At 43.1% G+C, this 21,126-nt stretch overlaps 1 protein-coding gene across 2 annotated transcripts in view; it reads left to right on the top strand.

The window, feature by feature from the left end:
- itga6a (integrin, alpha 6a) overlaps nucleotides 1-21,126 on the top strand; it is an 81,038-nt gene that overhangs the window by 28,575 nt on the left and 31,337 nt on the right. For both annotated transcript variants that reach the window (XM_061880032.1, XM_061880030.1), the window contains exons 2-8: nucleotides 1,696-1,820; nucleotides 1,913-1,992; nucleotides 14,047-14,308; nucleotides 14,370-14,501; nucleotides 19,548-19,761; nucleotides 19,822-20,015; nucleotides 20,095-20,189. In XM_061880032.1, coding sequence (XP_061736016.1) covers nucleotides 1,696-1,820; nucleotides 1,913-1,992; nucleotides 14,047-14,308; nucleotides 14,370-14,501; nucleotides 19,548-19,761; nucleotides 19,822-20,015; nucleotides 20,095-20,189 — 1,102 coding nt within the window. The remainder of the gene's footprint in view (nucleotides 1-1,695; nucleotides 1,821-1,912; nucleotides 1,993-14,046; nucleotides 14,309-14,369; nucleotides 14,502-19,547; nucleotides 19,762-19,821; nucleotides 20,016-20,094; nucleotides 20,190-21,126) is intronic.

Below are 21,126 nucleotides of genomic sequence, written 5' to 3'. Positions count from 1 at the left end.
AACATCAGACACAACGGAAACACAAAAGTCGCAGGGGAAGAGCGAGTATGCGGGATGGAAGCCAGATACGGGATGCTTACACAGACAGAGAAGACTATATTCTGGCGAGCGATGGCAGGTTGTCCAGGCTTAAGAAGGCAGATTGCTCATCAAGGACAGGTGTGTTGATTGCCGAACAATGTTTGCAGCTGGTGGATGCTGCAGGGCGGAGACGTGCGCGGCGCGTCCCTGGATGTGCGCGCCCGTGGGCGTGGCCCGAGGTGTGCACAGGCGGACATTGGCAGAAGTCCCGAGCTGTAACAGTGTTTTTTTTGGCGTGACCCCAGAATGCAGAGACTGGAGATGATGTGCATGAAAAGTGCTAATTTAATTGTCTGGCATGTGAAGCATCCTGATTGGCAACCAGGGACAGGAGCACGGAAACAGAAGGACAAACCACGGGAAAACAATGTGACAAAGTCCAAAAAGTGTCATATAGAGTCACCTCAAAAAACAGCTAGATGGGACTTTAGATAAAACCGTTACCAAGTTTTGATCAAATAAATACTTTTTATTTTTATTTTTACAAGTGTTCTTGTATGCGAAATCTAATGAGAAAAAGTTGCAATGTTGACACAAAGCTGCCATGCAGGCTGTTTTTGTTTCTTTTGTCTTTCTTTATTTGTCTTTTTTTTGCCATTGCTCCAAAAAAAAAAAAAAAAGACGAAAAAAATCTATGTTGTTATTATTTTCAAGGCTCCAATTAGTTCAAATATTTCACTTTAAAATGTTTAGTGTTGTAAATATTGCATATATTGTGTGGTTGCCATAGAAAAACATCAAGGTTTTCTTTGACAAAAGAGCATAAAACACACAAAATAATAGTTCAAACGTAAAATCGATAGTTTTATGTGTTGAAAGTAAAAGAAAAACTTAATAAAAATGTATCACTTTATGAGTGGGGCACACTTTGGATCCCAAATATATTTATTGGTATTTTATTTATCTTTTCACTGTTATTACTCAAAAAATATAAAATAATTAAGATCAATGGTGTCCTGCATTATTGATCTTTTAGGGCTTTGATTACTAAATACTGCATATTTCAGTTTAATTATATATAAAAAAAAAAAAGAAGTATTTTTTGAAAGAAACGCCATAAAACCTTTTTTTTATTACTTTATACTTTATACTTTATATAGATATTTATTGTAAGCGTTATTATATAAAAAAAAAAAATAATACAAATTTGACTTATTTTTAACATTTTAATGACTGAGGCCCTTTATGGTCCCCGGGACCCTTAAAGGTAAAATAAATTTTAAAAAACCATACATTTTTTGGTGGTTTGAAAATGAAAAATATCAAAATGGCACGCTTTCATTTTTCCATGTGTGGCCCTCAGTGGAAAAAGTTTGGACACCCCTGCTGTAAGACTACCTCCCAATAAAATTACATTTATGTCAAAATAACGGGGTCTTTTTTAATTTAATTTAATTATTTGCTAGCAATGAATGACCATGAATTGATTTAAGTTGAAAAACTTATTGGGGTGTTACCATTTAGTGGTCAATTGTACAGAATATGTACTGTACTGTGCAATCTACTAATAAAAGTATCAATCAATCAAGCCAATTATTTACTGTGCTTATCGCAATTAATCACAATTAAAAAAATGTGATTAATGACAGAAATAATTGGTGTATATTTTCTCAGGTTATTGATCGGCGCCCCCAGAGCCAGATCTCTGGGCAAACAGACCGCCAACATCACCGGCGGTCTTTATAAGTGCGACCTCAGCCATTCCAACGACTGCGAGCGCGTCTTATTCGACAGCGAAGGTGAGAATTTGGCGTACGTCCATTTTTCCCTCCATGTCTTGCATCTCGGTTCACGCCACGGTTTTGTTTCTGCACGTGTCAACTTGGAAAAGAGGACATCCGAGTGGAGAACAAGGAGAACCAGTGGATGGGGGTGACGGTGCAGAGTCAGGGACCGGGGGGGAAGATTGTGGTAAGTCACTACTGAAGTATGAAACTATTATTTTATGTGTGATTTATACATTAAATCACACATAGTCGGGCCGCGGATCGATTGGTACCAGGCCGCAAAAGAACTTTTTATAATTGTTTTTTTATTTTTATTTAAATCAACATAAAAAACACAAGCTAGGTAAGTAGGTAGGTCTTTATTGTCATTGCAACAAGTACAACAAAACTTTGTTTTCAGCACAAACCTGATGGGTTGCTATAAGGCGCCCCGTAAAAGATGGGGAAGGATGAGTAAAAAAATACAATCCAGACTGGGCTCTTAAGGGGGCCCAGTTCGGAGTGAGAAAAAACCTCCATAGCAAAGCACATATACATATTACAGCAGGGGTGCCCACACTTTTTCTGCAGGCGAGCTACTTTTCAATTGACCAACTCGAGGGGATCTACCTCATTTATATATATCATTTATATTTATTTATTTATGAAAGAGACATTTTTGTAAACAAGTTAAATGTGTTTAATGATAATACAAGCATGTGTAACACATATAGATGTCTTTCTTTCACAAAGACAAGAATATAAGTTGGTGTATTACCTGATTCTGATGACTTGCATTGATTGGAATCAGACAGTAATGATGATAACGCCCACATTTTCAAATGGAGGAGAAAAAAAGTTGTCCTTTCTGTACAATACCACATGAAAGTGGTTGGTTTTTGGCATCTAATTCATCCAGCTTCCATACACTTTACAAGAAAAACATTGGCGGCAAATTCCGTAGCTTGCTTGATTGACATTCACGGCACCCGAGGGTCTTGTGAGATGACGCTGGCTGCTGCCAGTTCATTATTAGGAAAAAATGACAGAGAGGAAGGCGAGAAACACTTTTTATTTCAACAGACTTTCGCGCCGTCCCTTCCGTCAAAACTCTAAAGGCCGACTGCACATTTCCTATCTTCACAATAAAAGCCCTGCTTCATGCTGCCTGCGCTAACAAAATAAGAGTCTCAGAAAGCTGGCGTGCACAAGTGATGTGCACGCCAGCTTTCTGAGGGATCGTTTGTGCACGCCAGTTTTCCGAGACTCTGTATTTAGTTAGCGCAGGCAGCATGAAGCAGGGCTTTTATTGTGAAGATAGGAAATGTGCAGTCGGCCTTTAGAGTTTTGACGGAAGGTACGGCGCGAGAGTCTGTTGAAATAAAAAGTGTTTCTCGCCTTCCTCTCGGTCATATTTTCATAATAATGATCTTGCAGCAGCCAGCGTCATCTCACAAGACCCTCCGGTACCGTGAATGTCATTTAAGTGACGTCTTGGTGAAGATTGATGATCACTCATTTTTAGGTCTATTTTTTTTAAAAGCCTGGCTGGAGATCGACTGACACAGCCCCCGCGTGATCGACTGGTAGCTCGCGATCGACGTAATGGGCACCCCTGTATTACAGCGTACATCTCCAGATATCTAGCAACAGAGGGAAGGTAGTTCAAGGTCATGGTGGTAGGTCGCAGCTCTCAGGCGCTGACCATCCATTCATCACCTCTACGGGATTTGCATTGAGGGCGTTGGATTGGGGGTCTGGGGGGTGTATGTGTGGCGTATATATTTTTTTGTGGATGTGTGTATAAGCCCATAGTGTGTCTCTGTTCCGCGGCCTTGATGTATTTGCCGTCGCTAGTCCAAAGTTCACAACAACAGGTGTGGGTCCATGAGAGACAAAAAAGGGAGTTTGTTGTGTCTTCGCTTGCAGTGATCTTCGGGAGAGTCAATCCAAGCTAAAAAGATTTGTATGCAGGTGAAAGTAAAATTTGCTTTTCACTCTAAATTGTCTATGAGTGGTCCTCAAAAACTGCGGGGTAGACAGTCCGATGCAATCCACAGTTCTTCCCTCATCCTCCAATCATTTGTGGCAGCTTTGAGGTACTTTGAAGACTGCAAGCAACTTCCAATTTGTGGACAAACCAGAGCAAGGCTTATTCCAATCAGCAGATGTCCTGTTGTCATAATTCCCAATAGGTAGATATCTCACGTCCTCGACAGAAAAGGGTCGCCAGGCACGCGGCACTCCTTTTTCTCCCAAGAGTCCGTGGTGTGTCCAGCAACAACCGCTTCATCACGACAGCAGGTTCTCCAAACCCAAGATCTTGTCAATTTTGTTGATGCCAGATAAATAGTTCCAATGTTTAGATTTGGAGAGCAGTACAAAAAGAGGCAACAAAATGGTTAAGACAAGACAAAAAAGCAAGCAGGAGAGGAAAGGGGAGTGTCCACCCTCGGTGAGTGCCAGAGAGAAAAGATACACTTACAATTAGTGCAACAACCCAAAAAAACTCCCTTTTTCATGACAAAAAAAAAAGAAAATAAATTAATTTGATACCAAACTTCAGCATTAATAAAGTTACAGTTACTTTTGATTAAATGCTGTCATTCCATATTCTTTTGCAATGGACTTAACTCTGGATCTTTCTTATTTACCTCACCGCAGTGATATTTCCAATTGTTTAATTATTGCTCTACAAAGACAAACTGTATAAAATGTATAAACTACATGAGGGCAGTACGTGACGTATCAGGGGGATGTCGGGTGGTCCTGCAAGATTGCCACGAAGAAGAATGAAAGTCACCTCATTTATGAAGAGAAACAGATTTGAAATGGGATAGGTATCAATCAATCAATCAATCAATGTTTATTTATATAGCCCCAAATCACAAATGTCTCAAAGGGCTGCACAAATCATTACGACTACAACATCCTCGGAAGAACCCACAAAAGGGCAAGGAAAACTCACACCCAGTGGGCAGGGAGAATTCACATCCAGTGGGACGCCAGTGACAATGCTGACTATGAGAAACCTTAGAGAGGACCTCAGATGTGGGCAACCCCCCCCCCCTCTAGGGGACCGAAAGCAATGGATGTCGAGCGGGTCTAACATGATACTGTGAAAGTTCAATCCATAGTGGCTCCAACTCAGCCGCGAGAGTTCAGTTCAAAGCGGATCCAAGACAGCAGCGAGAGTCCCGTCCACAGGAAACTATCCCAAGCGGAGGCGGATCAGCAGCGCAGAGATGTCCCCAACCGATACAGGCGAGCGGTCCATCCTGGGTCTCGACTCTGGACAGCCAGTACTTCATCCATGGTCATCGGACCGGACCCCCTCCACAAGGGATGGGGGGACATAGGAGAAAAAAGAAAAGAAGCGGCAGATCAACTGGTCTAAAAAGGAGGTCTATTTAAAGGCTAGAGTATACAGATGAGTTTTAAGGTGAGACTTAAATGCTTCTACTGAGGTAGCATCTCGAACTGTTACCGGGAGGGCATTCCAGAGTACTGGAGCCTGAATGGAAAACGCTCTATAGCCCGCAGACTTTTTTGGGGCTTTAGGAATAACTAATAAGTCGGAGTCTTTTGAACACAGATTTCTTGCCGGGACATATGGTACAATACAATCTGCAAGATAGGATGGAGCTAGACTGTGTAGTATTTTATACGTAAGTAGTAAAACCTTAAAGTCACATCTTAAGTGCACAGGATGCCAGTGCAGGTGAGCCAGTATAGGTATATATGTATGTATATATGTATATAAAGGCATATACAGTATAGGTATATATGTATGTATATATGTATATAAAGGTATTTACAGTATGGGTATATATGTATATAAAGGTATATATGTATGTATATATGTATATAAAGGTATATACAGTATAGGTATATATGTATGTATATATGTATATAAAGGTATATACAGTATAGGTATATATGTATGTATATATGTATATAAAGGTTTATACAGTACAGGCGTAATGTGATCAAACTTTCTTGTTCTTGTCAAAAGTCTAGCAGCCGCATTTTGTACCAACTGTAATCTTTTAATGCTAGACATGTGGAGACCCCAAAAAATTACGTTACAGTAATCGAGGCGAGACGTAACAAACACATGGATAATGATCTCGGCGTCTTTAGTGGACAAAATGGAGCGAATTTTTGCGATATTACGGAGATGAAAGAAAGCCGTTTTAGTAACACTTTTAATGTGTGCCTCAAAGGAGAGAGTTGGGTGGAAGATAATACCCAGATTTTTTACCGAGTCACCTTGTTTTATTATTTGGTTGTCAAATGTTAAAGTTGTATTATTAAATAGAGGTCGGTGTCTAGCAGGACCGATAATCAGCATTTCTGTTTTTTTTGGCGTTAAGTTGCAAAGGTGGGTAAAGCGTCTTGCCCAAGCCGGATTCAAACCAGGAATCCTCAAGTTGCCGGTCGGCCGCTGTACCATCCGAGCCGCGCCTCTACCACATGAGACGACACAAAAGCAATAGTAGCAGTGGCAGAGAAAACATTTCAACCTCCGGCTTGTTGACTTTGTGGAATGTTTTGAGCATGACTACAAATATTGGCTGGACTTACGTTTCAAAGACTTTACGACATAGGAAATGCGGCAGGAAATTGCAGAAGATAAAAGATTGTACAGCGTGCAATAGGATGGAATGTCAGAATGCAAAACAACTTGTAGGTATGCAGTGAACACGCACCTGGGGTCGGTACAGGTGCTTGGAATTTTGTCATTTTAGGGGCAAGGAAGGTCAAATGTCAGGGCAGGAAGGCCATCAATTAAAACAATGATTGAAGTCCATCCACCTTCTAGTTATCCGAGGTGGGGTCGTGGGGGCAACAGCCTAAGCAGGGAAGCCCAGACTTCCCTCTCCCCAGCCAATTCATCCAGCTCCTCCCAGGTGATCCAAGGTGCTCCCAGGGAAGCCGGGAGACATAGTCTGGGTCTTCCCCATGGCCTCACACTGGTCGGATGTGCCCTAAACACCTCCCTATGGAGGCGTTCGGGTGGCATCCTGACCAGATGCCCGAACCACCTTATCTGGCTCCTCTCCATGTGGAGGAGCAGCGGCTTTACTTTGAGTTCCTCCCGGATGACAGAGCTTCTCACCCGATCTCTAAGGGAGAGACGCGCCACCCGGCGGAGGAAACTCATTTGGGCCGCTTGTACCCGTGATCTTATCCTTTCGGTCATGACCCAAAGCTCATGACCATAGGTGAGGATGGGAACGTAGATCGACCGGTAAAGTGAGAGCTTTGCCCTCCGGCTTAGCTCCTTCTTCACCACGACGAATCGATAACGATCCATCATACCGATCCGTTTGTCGATCTCATGATCCACTCTTCCTTGACGTGTGAACAAGACTGCCAGATACTTGAACTCCTCCACTTGGGGCAAGATCTCCTCCCCAACCCGGAGATGGCACTCCACCCTTTCCCGGTGTCAGGGTTATTTGTTGACGAGCCCCAAGATGGAGTGAGCAAACATCCATCCATCCATCCATCATCTTCCGCTTATCCGAGGTCGGGTCGCGGGGGCAGCAGCCTAAGCAGGGAAGCCCAGACTTCCCTATCTCCAGCCACTTCGTCTAGCTCTTCCCGGGGGATCCCGAGGCGTTCCCAGGCCAGCCGGGAGACATAGTCTTTCCAACGTGTCCTGGGTCTTCCCCGTGGCCTCCTACCAGCTGGACGTGCCCTAAGCACATCCGTAGGGAGGCGTTCGGGTGGCATCCTGACCAGATGCCCGAACCACCTCATCTGGCTCCTCTCGATGTGGAGGAGCAGCGGCTTTACGTTGAGCTCCTCCCGGATGGCAGAGCTTCTCACCCTATCTCTAAGGGAGAGCCCCGCCACCCGGCGGAGGAAACTCATTTCAGCCGCTTGTACCCGTGATCTTATCCTTTCGGTCATGACCCAAAGCTCATGACCATAGGTGAGGATGGGAACGTAGATCGACCGGTAAATTGAGAGCTTTGCCTTCCGGCTCAGCTCCTTCTTCACCACAACGGATCGATACAACGTCCGCATTACTGAAGACGCCGCACCGATCCGCCTGTCGATCTCACGATCCACTCTTCCCCCACTCGTGAACAAGACTCCTAGGTACTTGAACTCCTCCACTTGGGGCAGGGTCTCCTCCCCAACCCGGAGATGGCACTCCACCCTTTTCCGGGCAAGAACCATGGACTCGGACTTGGAGGTGCTGATTCTCATTCCGGTCGCTTCACACTCGGCTGCGAACCGATCCAGCGAGAACTGAAGATCCCGGCCAGATGAAGCCATCAGGACTACATCATCTGCAAAAAGCAGAGACCTAATCCCGTGGCCACCAAACCGGAACCCCTCAACGCCTTGACTGCGCCTAGAAATTCTGTCCATAAAAGTTATGAACAGAATCGGTGACAAAGGACAGCCTTGGCGGAGTCCAACCTTCACTGGAAACGTGTCCGACTTACTGCCAGCAATGCGGACCAAGCTCTGACACTGATCATACAGGGAGCGGACTGCCACAATAAGACATTCCGATACCCCATACTCTCTGAGCACTCCCCACAGGACTTCCCGAGGGACACGGTCGAATGCCTTCTCCAAGTCCACAAAGCACATGTAGACTGGTTGGGCAAACTCCCATGCACCCTCAAGAACCCTGTCGAGAGTATAGAGCTGGTCCACAGTTCCACGACCAGGACGAAAACCACACTGTTCCTCCTGAATCCGAGGTTCGACTATCCGGCGAAGCCTCCTCTCCAGTACACCTGAATAAACCTTACCGGGAAGGCTGAGGAGTGTGATCCCACGATAGTTGGAACACACCCTCCGGTCCCCCTTCTTAAAGAGAGGGACCACCACCCCGGTCTGCCAATCCAGAGGTACCGCCCCCGATGTCCACGCGATGCTGCAGAGTCTTGTCAACCAAGACAGCCCCACAGCATCCAGAGCCTTAAGGAACTCCGGGCGGATCTCATCCACCCCCGGGGCCTTGCCGCCGAGGAGCTTTTTAACTACCTCAGCGACCTCAGCCCCAGAAATAGGAGAGTCCACTACAGATTCCCCAGGCACCGCTTCCTCAAAGAAAGACGTGTTGGTGGGATTGAGGAGGTCTTCGAAGTATTCCCTCCACCGATCCACAACATCCGCAGTCGAAGTCAGCAGAACACCATCCGCACCATACACGGTGTTGGTAGTGCACTGCTTCCCCTTCCTGAGGCGCCGTATGGTGGTCCAGAATCGCTTCGAAGCCGTCCGGAAGTCGTTTTCCATGGCTTCCCCGAACTCTTCCCATGTCCGAGTTTTTGCCTCCGCGACCGCTAAAGCTGCACACCGCTTGGCTCGTCGGTACCCGTCCACTGCCTCCGGAGTCCTATGAGCCAAAAGAACCCGATAGGACTCCTTCTTCAGCTTGACGGCACCCCTCACTGCTGGTGTCCACCAACGGGTTCTGGGATTACCGCCACGACAGGCACCAACAACCTTGCGGCCACAGCTCCAATCAGCCGCCTCGACAATAGAGGTTCGGAACATGGTCCACTCGGACTCAATGTCCCGCACCTCCCTCGTGACATGTTCAAAGTTCTCCCGGAGGTGTGAATTGAAACTCTCTCTGACAGGAGACTCTGCCAGACGTTCCCAGCAGACCCTCACAATGCGCTTGGGATATATATAATATATGTTTTATATAAGTTTATATACTATATTTATATATATATATATATATATATATATATATATATATATATATATATATATATATATATATATATATATATATATATATATATATATATATATATATATATTTATATACTATACATTAAAAGATTACAGTTGGTACAAAATGCGGCTGCTAGACTTATATAAAACTTGGGCCTGCCAGGTCTGTCCGGCATCCTCCCCCACCATCGCAGCCAACTCACCACCAGGTGGTGATCGGTAGAAAGCTCCGCCCCTCTCTTCACCCGAGTGTCCAAAACATAAGGCCGCAAATCCGATGACACAACTACAAAGTCGATCATGGAACTGCGGCCTAGGGTGTCCTGGTGCCAAGTGCACATATGGACACCCTTATGTTTGAACATGGTGTTTGTTATCGACAAACTGTGACGAGCACAAAAATCCAATAACAAAACACCACTCGGGTTTAGATCCGGGCGACCATTCTTCCCAATCACGCCTCTCCAGGTTTCACGGTCGTTGCCAACATGAGCGTTGAAGTCTCCCAGTAGGACAAGGGAATCACCCGGAGGAGCACTTTCCAGTACTCCCTCGAGTGTACCCAAAAAGGGTGGGTATTCTGAACTGCTGTTTGGTGCGTAAGCACAAACAACAGTCAGGACCCGTCCCCCCACCCGAAGGCGAAGGGAAGCTACCCTCTCGTCCACTGGGTTGAACTCAAACGTACAGGCTTTGAGCCGGGGGGCAACCAGAATTGCCACCCCAGCCCGTCGCCTCTCACTGTTACCTACCAGTTTGATACACACTTAAATACATTGCCAGAAATAGCCAATTGAACTCTATGATATTATTAATAATTAATGATTTTATCTTTGTGGAAACACTGATCATCTTAATGATTTCTCACAATAAATATATATTTTTGATGACATGTTTTAAATAGGTTAAAATCCAATCTGCACTTTGAGCAAACATGATTTTAATATAAATACTAAGACAAAACCAAAAGCGCGCAGGTGGGCGGATAAAAAAACAAAAGGCCTTTAGCATAGAAGCTAACAAGAAACAAAAATGAACTTTAGCATGGAAGCTAGAGGATCACAAACAGAAAAACTGGAAATAGCTATGGCTAACAAATACAGCTTACCGCTACGACGACCAGGACAAGATGTAGCACGACAGGTAATAGCTGTAACAAAACGACAGGTAGCACGACATGAGTGACATGAGGCAACGACAATACAAATGTCAATACAATGATCCAGCCACTGACACAAGACAAAGGAGGTACAAATAGGAGCCGGCTGATTGGCAACAGGTGTGGCCAGATGCCAATCAGCCGCAGCTGGAGGGGAACACAGCACTCAGGGAACAAGACAGGAAGCTGACAAAATAAGAGCACTAGACAGGAAATAAACACACTGAGGAGGAACACAGCACTCAGGGAACAAGACAGGAAGCTGACAAAATAAGAGCACTAGACAGGAAATAAACACACTGAGGAGGAACACAGCACTCAGGGAACAAGACAGGAAGCTGACAAAATAAGAGCACTAGACAGGAAATAAACACACTGAGGAGGAACACAGCACTCAGGGAAAAAGCCAGGAAGCTGACAAATTAAGAGCACTTGACAGGAACTAAAAGACAGGAAATACTAAACACAGGAAACAGACAAATGCAGAGAAAAAAACTAAAACATAGACAAACTGTCAGGGGCAAGCCTGACACCCGGGCGTGAACCATGGACTCGGACTTGGAGGTGCCAACTCTCATCCCAGCGGCTTCACACCGATCCAGTGAGAGCTGAAGATCCATCAGGACCAAATCATCTCCAAATAGTCCTGCAATAATGATAATAATAATAATGATATATTTTATTTGTAAAAAGCACTTTACATTGAGCAAACAACCTCAAAGTGCTACGGTGTATTAAAAAAAAAAGAGATAAATATAAACAAAAGTAAAAACTAAAACTAGCATGCATTTATCTAAAAAAAAAAGCTTTTTTAAAAAGAAGGGTTTTTAATCCTTAAAAAAAAAATCCACAGTCTGTGGTGCCCTCAGGTGGTCAGGGAGAGCGTTCCACAGACTGGGAGCGGCGGAGCAGAAAGCCCAGTCTCCCATTGTTCGTAGCTTTGTCCTCGGAGGTTAGTCTGTCGTGTGGAGGATTTGGAGGTGAGCAGTTCTTTGAGGTAGAGGGGGTCATTTCCATGGAGGCACTGGTGAGTTAGTAGGGAGACTTTGTATTCAATTCTGAGTGGAACAGGAACCCAGTGAAGGGATTTGAGAACTGGTGTGATGTGGTCATATTTCCGCACTCTCATCAGGATCCTAGCAGCACTATTCTGTCACCAAACCGGATCCCTTCAGCGCCCATAAAAGTTGTAAGCACAATCGGCGCCAAAGGGCAGTCCTGACAGTGTCCAGTCCTCACCGGATACTGACTCTAGGTCCACACTAGGTTAAGGATGATTACATTTTCACTAGAGCAGGGGTCACTAACCTTTTTGAAACCAAGAGCTACTTCTTGGGTACTGATTATAGCCAAGGGCTACCAGTTTGATACACACTTAAATAAATTGCCAGAAATAGCCAATTGAACTCTATGTTATTATTAATAATTAATGATATTTATCTTTGTGGAAACACTGATCATCTTAATGATTTCTCACAATAAATATATATTTTTGATGACATGTTTTAAATAGGTTAAAATCCAATCTGCACTTTGTTAGAATATAATAATAATAATGGATTTTATTTGTAAAAAGCACTTTACGTTGAGCAAACAACCTCAAAGTGCCACAGTGTAAAAAATAGTAATAATAAAAATAAATAAAATATAAAACTACAAATTGCCCAAAGGCTACAACCAGCATGCATGTCTATGGAAAGGCTTTTTTAAAAAGTTGGGTTTTTAAGCCTTTTTTAAAAGCATCCACAGTCTGAGGTGCCCTCAGGTGGTCAGGGAGAGCGTTCCACAGACTGGGAGCAGCGGAGCAGAAAGCCCGGTCTCCCATTGTTCGAAGCTTTGTCCGTATATAACAAATTGGACCGAGCTATATTTCTGACAAAGAAAAATCATTATTTCTTCTAGATTTTCCAGAACAAAATTTTTAAAGAAATTCAAAAGACTTTGAAATAAGATTTAAAATTTGATTCTACAGATTTTGTAGATTTGCCAAAAGACTTTTTTAAAATTTTAATCATAATAAGTTTGAATAAATATTTCACAAATATTCGTCGAAAAAACAGAAGCTAAAATGAAGAATTATATTAAAATGTATTCATTATTCTTTACAATATTTTTTTTTTTTTTACTTGAACATTGATTTAAATTGTCAGGAGTTTAAAAGGTAAAAAGGTATATGTGTTGAAAAATCCTAAAATCATTTTTAAGGTTGTATTTTTTCTCTAAAATTGTCTTTCTGAAAGTTATGAGAAGCAAAGTAAAAAAAAATTATGAATTTATTAAACAAGTGAAGACCAAGTCTTTAAAATATTTTCTTGGATTTTCAAATTCTATTTGAGTTTTGTCTCTCTTTTATAATTAAAAATGTCGAGCAAAGCGAGACCAGCTTGCTAGTAAATAAATACAATTTATTTACTAGCAATGCCCTCCCGGTAACAGTTTGAGATGCCACCTCAGTAGAAGCATTTAAGTCTCACCTTAAAACTCATTTGTATACTCTAGCCTTTAAATAGACTCCCTTTTTAGACCAGTTGATCTGCCGTTTCTTTTCTTTTTCTCCTATGTCCCACTCTCCCTTGTGGAGGGGGTCCGGTCCGATCCGGTGGCCATGTACTGCTTGCCTGTGTATCGGCTGGGGACATCTCTGCGCTGCTGATCCGCCTCCGCTTGGGATGGTTTCCTGCTGGCTCCGCTGTGAACGGGACTCTCGCTGCTGTGTTGGATCCGCTTTGGACTGGACTCTCGCGACTGTGTTGGGTCCATTATGGATTGAACTTTCACAGTATCATGTTAGACCCGCTCGACATCCATTGCTTTCCTCCTCTCCAAGGTTCTCATAGTCATCATTGTCACCGACGTCCCACTAGGTGCGAGTTTTCCTTGCCCTTATGTGGCCCTACCGAGGATGTTGTAGTGGTTTGTGCAGCCCTTTGAGACACTAGTGATTTAGGGCTATATAAGTAAACATTGATTGATTGATTGATTGAATTTAAAAAATAGAGGCAGCTCACTGGTAAGTGCTGCTGTGACAGACTCACGCCGTCGTCTTGCGTTAATCGTGTACAGGTTCGCGATCCACGCACCTGATCTTGTTTGTGGCGTCGCTTCTGCCTCGCCGCTTGCTCGCCATCCCCGCCTCTTCGCCGCCATCTTGGGCCGGGCTCCAGCGTGCCCTGCCTCTCTGTCAGACCGTCGGCTCCGCCTCTCCGCAGCTGCTATTTGAGCTATTTTTAGAACAGGCCAGCGGGCGACTCATCTGGTCCTTACGGGCGACCTGGTGCCCGCGTTGGTGACCCCTGCTCTAGATGATGATTCAACTTACTTTTTGGTAAGGCGGGTGTACCTAATGTTGTGACCTGCGCCTGTGTCCCGTCACTCCAGACGTGCGCCCACCGCTACCAGAGGCGCATGTTTGTCAACACGCCGCAGGAGGCGCGTGACATCACAGGCCGCTGCTACGTGCTGAGTCAGGACCTGTCCATCAACCAGTCCTCCGACGAGGACGGCGGCAACTGGAACTTCTGCGAGGGGCGCGCCAGAGGCCACGAGATGTTCGGCTCGTGCCAGCAGGGCGTGGCCGCCACCTTCACCAAGGACTACCATTACTTGGTGTTTGGAGCTCCAGGAGCGTACAACTGGAAAGGTCCGGGACAGAAGTCTCATTCCGTCACATAAATGATTACCGCTGACTTTGCTCTATTCAGGCATCGTGCGTGTGGAGCAAAAAAACGACACTCTGCTGGAGATGGGAGTGTACGATGACGGCCCTTATGAAGTTGGCGACGAGCACGTCTTGAACCCGGAACTTGTACCCGTGCCTGCTAACAGCTACTTGGGTGAGTTGGAGGACACTCAAGTCATCTACAGTACAGTACCATATTTTTACCACTATAAGGCGCGCTTAAAATCCTTTCATTTTCTCAAAACTCGACAGCGCGCCTTATAACCCGGTGCGGCTAAAGTACGGAATAATTTTGGTCGTGCTTACCGACCTCCAAGCTATTTTATTTGATGATAAGTGTGACCAGTAGATGGCAGTCATACATAAGAGACATGTGTGAACTGCAATATGACTCAAGTAAACACCACAAAATTTTTAAATGTTCCATTGAAAATATAGAACATTACACACGGCTCTCAAAAATCTATGAAAATGGACTTTGGTAAGCTATGAAGCCACACCGTTTGATGGATTGTACTGTGCTTCAATATAGGAGTATTATTATGCTGTGTGTATAAGGTAAGACATATTATCTGATGATTTGTTTCGCAATATTACGCAACTTTTCTTACCTTCTGGTACCTGCTGATCTGTATTTGGGATCTGCATAAATCCTGAAAAAATTACGTGCGTTCGCCTTAGTAGTTTGTATGGACACCGTAGTCGATAATCTTCTTCTTTTTCTCTATCTTCTTATGTGACATTCATCCTCCACTGTTGCCATTTCTAATATAAAGTAGTGTAAAGTTCTTACTTATATCTGTCAGTAAACTTAAAACATTCCGGTGTAGTGACTTTACATTATTCACCCAAGGAACGTTTTTTTTCACGGGACACATTTCGGGCGTAGTTGTTGCACTAGTGAGCCACGGATGAGGAGATGCTGCTCCGTTATTGATTGAAGTAAATTCTGAATGTCATTAAAACAGCTAGCGCCATCTTTTGACACTTCTTCCACTCCCGTCCTTGCACGCTACACAGCTACAAAAAAAATGACGGGGAGAAGACGCTGTCCAAGTGGAGGCACGTATATAAGACCGCCCACAAAACGACGCATCCTGAAGAGACTGTCAGAAAGGGACTTGAAGATGATGTGTAAAACATCATCTATGCAACATTTTGAGCAAGAATCATTATTATTACAGATGTCCAATAATGGCTTTTTTGCCGATATCCGATATTGTCCAACTCTTAATTACCGATTCCAATATCAACCGATAGTGATATAAACAGTGGTGGAATGAACACATTATTATGCCTAATTTTGTTGTGATGCCCCGCTGGATGCATTAAACTATAGGTGTCAAACTCTGGCCCGCCGTGTAATTTCATTTGGCCCTTGAGGCAATATCAAATTAACATTACAGCTTGCCCGCTGTTATTACACAGCAGCGGTGCCGCTGCAACACCGCAATTTCTCACACTTGCCAATCCTCCCAAAGTTCAGTGCCCCTCCCAAAAATCTCCCAGGACAAGCATTCTGCCGATTTCCACCCGGACAACAATATTGAGGGTGTGCCTTAAAGGCACTGCCTTTAGCATTCTCTATAACCTGTCGTCACGTCCGCATTTCCTCCATACAAACAGCGTGCAGGCCCACTCGCATAATATATGCGGCTATTACACACACATAAGTGAATGCAAGGCATACTTGGTCAACAGCCATACAGGTCACACTGAGGGTGGCCGTATAAACAACTTTAGCACTGTTACAAATATGCGCCACACAGTGAACTCACACCAAACAAGAATGACAAACACATTTCAGGAGAACATCTGCACTGTAACATAACATAAACATAACAGAACAAATACCCAGAATCCCTTGCAGCACTTACTCTTTTGGCACGCCACAATATATTTTGATATTTACCTCAGAAGGCTGCAAATAGAAAAGAGGCATTAAATTTGTATTTAAATTTTATTTGATATGCCATTGATATTTTTTAATTATTATTATTATTATTTGAAACTCAATTTTGCATGTCATTATAAAGTTATATAAGCCTTGCTTGTTCAATATTCAATGCCAAACTTGTTTGGGTCCCTATTAAAAAGTTAATTTGTTCAACCTTGGCCCGCGGCTTTGTTCAGTTTTGAATTTTGGCCCACTCTGTATTTGAGTTTGACACCCCTGCATTAAACAATGTAACAAGGTTTTCCAAAATAAATCAACTCAAGTTATGGAAAAAAATGCCATCATGGCACTGCCATATTTATTATTGGAGTCACAAAGTGCATTATTTTTTTTAACATGCCTCAAAACAGCAGCTTGGAATTTGAGCAGGATGAGGTGGGTGGTGGTGGGGGGAAGCGGGGGGGTGTATATTGTAGCGTGCCGGAAGAGTTAGTGCTGCAAGGGGTTCTGGGTATTTGTTCTGTTGTATTTATGTGGTGTTACGGTGCGGATGGTCTCCCGAAATGTTTTTGTCATTCTTGTTTGGTGTGGGTTCACAGTGTGGCGCATATTTGTAACAGCGTTAATGTTGTTTAACGGCCACCCTCAGTGTGACCTGTATGGCTGTTGACCAAGTATGCCTTGCATTCACTTGTGTGTGTGAAAATCCGTAAATATTATGTGTGTGGGCCGGCACGCAATGGCAGTGCCTTTAATGTTTATTGGCGCTGTGTACGTCTCCCTACTCTGTGTGCACAGCCGCGTTTAAAAAAGTCAGAAATTTTACTTTTTGAAACTGATACCGATAATTTCGGATATTACATTTTAAAGCATTTATGGGCCGATAATATCGTCAGTCTGATATTATTGGACATCCCTTATTATAATATGACTCCTTTAATGCGCCTAATAATCCGGTGCGCCTTATATATGAAAATAGACCTGACTAGACCCGCTCATCGACACTGCACGTTATGGTCGGGAAAATACCGTACTTTCTATTTAATACAGAGTGTGGATTCAATTGTAAATTACAGATCAATAGATCAGTGCAGTACTTGGCCAGTATAACAACATTGATTTTGATTCATTATTATTCTTTTGGAGCAATGACAGCTTTAATAAAAGCAGCCTGCATGGCAGCTTTGAGTTATTAGTGTCAACATTGCAACGTTTTCTCATTTCATTACACCTCTTTTATGTTATTATTATTATTGTTTTGTATGTTTAGAATGTGCCATGGGCCATTAAAAAAATTATCTATCCAGGGCCGCACTTTAGAGACCCTTGCCTGAGTCAGTCTGTTGAAGTCCTCCTGTCTTGCCCACACTAAGACCCTCGATGTCTAGTGTGAATGTTTCCAAAGCCAAAAAGCAAGAAATGACAATAGAAGCAGTTTGTTGAAAGTTAAAGTTAAAGTTAAAATAGCAATGATTGTCACACACACACTTGGTGTGGTAAAATGTGTCCTCTGCATCTGACCCATCCCTTTGTTTACCCACTGAGAGGTGAGGGGAGCAGTGAGCAGCAGGGGTGCTGCGCCCGGGAATCATTTATGGTGATTCAACCCCCAATTCCAACCCTTGATGCTGAGTGCCGAGCAGGGAAGTAATGAAACTGTGGAAACATTGAAATATCTTGGTAGTTTTTGCCAAATAAACTTGCAGTTCCCCTTAAAGGTGTGAAATTACAGCTCTTGTGTTTAACATCATTACACATGAATTATTGGCAGTAAATGCTGTGAGTAAACCATCTGTTATCCTATTAGTGCCATCTGTTCTTGTTTTGCCTTAAAAAGCCTTCACATGTGTTTTGAAGAGGGTCCTAAAAGCTCTACTGATGCTTTAGAAATTGATAGATTAATTCAGTATTTTCTCAAATAACTTGTGGAGTCGCTTAAAAACTAAAATTAGAGGCAGTTTGCAAATGTAAATAAGTCATGTGATCCATAGGACATTGGACCCGTGGCTCACTAGTGCAACAACAACACCCGAAATGTGTCCCGTGAAAAAAGGGAACTCTCTAATAACTAAAGTTCCTTGGGTGAATAATGTAAAGTCACTACACCGGTATGTTTTAGTGCTTTCATGGTGAGTTTACTGACAGATATAAGTAAGAACTTTACACTACTTTATATTAGAAATGTCAACAGTGGAGGATTAATGTCACATAACAAGAAGATAGAGAAAGAAGAAGATCATCGAATTCGGTGTCCACACGGACTACACAGGCGAACGCACATAATTTTTCTGGACTTATGCAGATCCCAAATACAGATTAGCAGGTACCAGAATGTAAGAAAGTTGCATAATATTGCGAAACAAAACATCAGATAATATGTCTCACCTTATACACACAACATAATAATACTCCTATGTTGAAGCACAGTAAAATCCATCAAGTGGTGTGGCTTCAAATTGCAGTCTACACCTATCTCTTACAGTATGTGTGACTGCCGTCATATTGCAGTCCACACGCATTTCTTATGTGTGACTGCCATCATATTGCAGTCTACACGCATCCCTTATGTGTGACTGCCATCAAATTGCATTTTACACACATCTCTTATGTGTGACTGCCATCATATTGCAGTCTACACGTATCTCTTATGTTTGACTGCCATCATATTGCAGGCAACACATATCTCTTATGTGTGATTGCCATCATAATGCAGTCTACACGTATCTCTTATGTGTGACTGCCATCAAATTGTAGTCTACACCTATCTCTTATGTGTGACTGCCATCATATTGCAGTTGACACATATCTCTTATGTGTGACTGCCATCATATTGCAGTCTACACACATCTCTTATGTGTGACTGCTATCATATTGCAGTCTACACACATTTCTTATGTGTGACTGCCATCATATTGCAGTCTACACGTATCTCCTATGTGTGACTGCCATCATATTGCAGTCGACACATATCTCTTATGTACTATTTCCATCATAATGCAGTCTACACGTATCTTATGTTTGACTGCCATCATATTGCAGTCTACACACATCTTTATGTGTGACTGACATCATATTGCAGTCGACACGTATCTCCTATGTATGACTGCCATCTACTGGTCACACTTACCATTTCACCATGTACCAAATAAAATAGCTTCGAGGTCGGTAAGCACAACCAGAATTATTCGGAAAATGAAAGGATTTTAAGTGGGCCTTATAGTCCGGAAAATAGGGCAGATCATTGCCGATGCTTTCTGGGTCTGTTTGGGCTCTGCTCCCACATCAACATCTGTGGGATTTCAGGATTCTCCCTGGACTCGGGTCACAGCATCACCAGGAGGCGTGGCCTAACGGTGGTGGCCGGAGCGCCCAGAGCCAATCACAGTGGAGCCGTGCTGCTGCTGAGGAAGGAGAACGACGCCTCGTCCCGACTGGCCGTGGAATACACGCTGTACGGGCCCGGCCTGGCGTCCTCCTTCGGATACGACGTGGCTGTGGTCGACCTCAACGGGGACGGGTGCGTGGATTTGTGGTTGGGAAAGAAGTCACCTCTGTTTAATGACTGCTTTGATTCCAGGTGGCAGGAAATCGTAGTGGGAGCGCCTCAGTTCTACATGAAGGACAAAGACGTCGGAGGGGCGGTGTTTGTTTACCTCAACCAGGCGGGACGGTGGGGGGGTGTCACTCCTCTACGATTAAACGGCACCAGAGACTCCATGTTTGGTCTGGCGGTGGAAAACATTGGAGATGTCAATCAAGACTCTTATGAAGGTCGTTCAACTGCTGCTTTTCCTTCCCGTGTGTTGCTCACTTGGCTCGTTGTGAAGTGACTTGTTTTCTTCTCCAACAGACATCGCCATCGGAGCGCCCTATGACGATGGCGGCGCCGGAAAGGTCTACATTTACCACGGCTCTGCAAGGGGACTCGTCACCAGCGCCGCTCAGGTGGTTTTTATTAAGACTTGGCCAATGCAGTTCAAGCTACAGTGTGGAAAAGAATGTTTCTAGAAAACATCATCTTTCAAACCACATCAAAATGTATTTATATAGCATTTTGTGCACGCACACACGCATACCCACGCAATAATATAATAATAATCCAAACTTTACTTCGTAAAATTATGACAAATGACACATTTAGCATTAAAAAAGTAACAATTTTACATAAAAAAGTTATAATTTTACGAGAAAATATTGCAATTTTACAGAATTAGAAAGAATATGAGAAATCGTTCCCAATTTTATAAGAAAGAAGTCAACACATTGTGAGAAAAAGACTGCTTTTAGTAAGAATGTTTTGTTGTTGAATTTTTTTGTGTGTAATTGGTTTTTAATCTTCATTATTTACTTCAAGTTATTACAGTATGTCTCTTTATACATATTTATTCCATCCTCATTAGGAAGCTACTTTTCCTTAATGTCTCAAGAATGGTAGAAATACAACACACACACACACACACACACACACACACACACACACACACACACACACACACACACACACACACACACACACACACACACACTCCGGTATTTGTTGCCTTTTTGAGATCTGAGAAAAATGCCTCCATCTTTACGACCAGCCTTTCTAGATATATAAAGATTTGTATTGACAACATTAATAATATATACATACTATTCAAATATAAGAAAGCTTGTTGTGAAAAATGAGTTGGAATTTCACAAGAAAAAGGTCAAAATTTCACAAGAAAAACATAGAATTTTGTCCGTGTTATAATACAAGTCGTCATTTTACTCGATGCAAGTCAAAATGCTTCAAGAAAAACTGAACATTTGTGCAATATTATGATAAAAGTTGGAATTTTACTCAATAACAGTCGCAATTTTACAACAAAAGCCTAAATTTTGGCAATTTTATGAA

Source organism: Nerophis ophidion, linkage group LG19 (genome assembly GCF_033978795.1).
Source record: "Nerophis ophidion isolate RoL-2023_Sa linkage group LG19, RoL_Noph_v1.0, whole genome shotgun sequence".
Classification (NCBI taxonomy): domain Eukaryota; kingdom Metazoa; phylum Chordata; class Actinopteri; order Syngnathiformes; family Syngnathidae; genus Nerophis; species Nerophis ophidion.
This window is presented reverse-complemented; position numbering and strand designations above follow the sequence as displayed.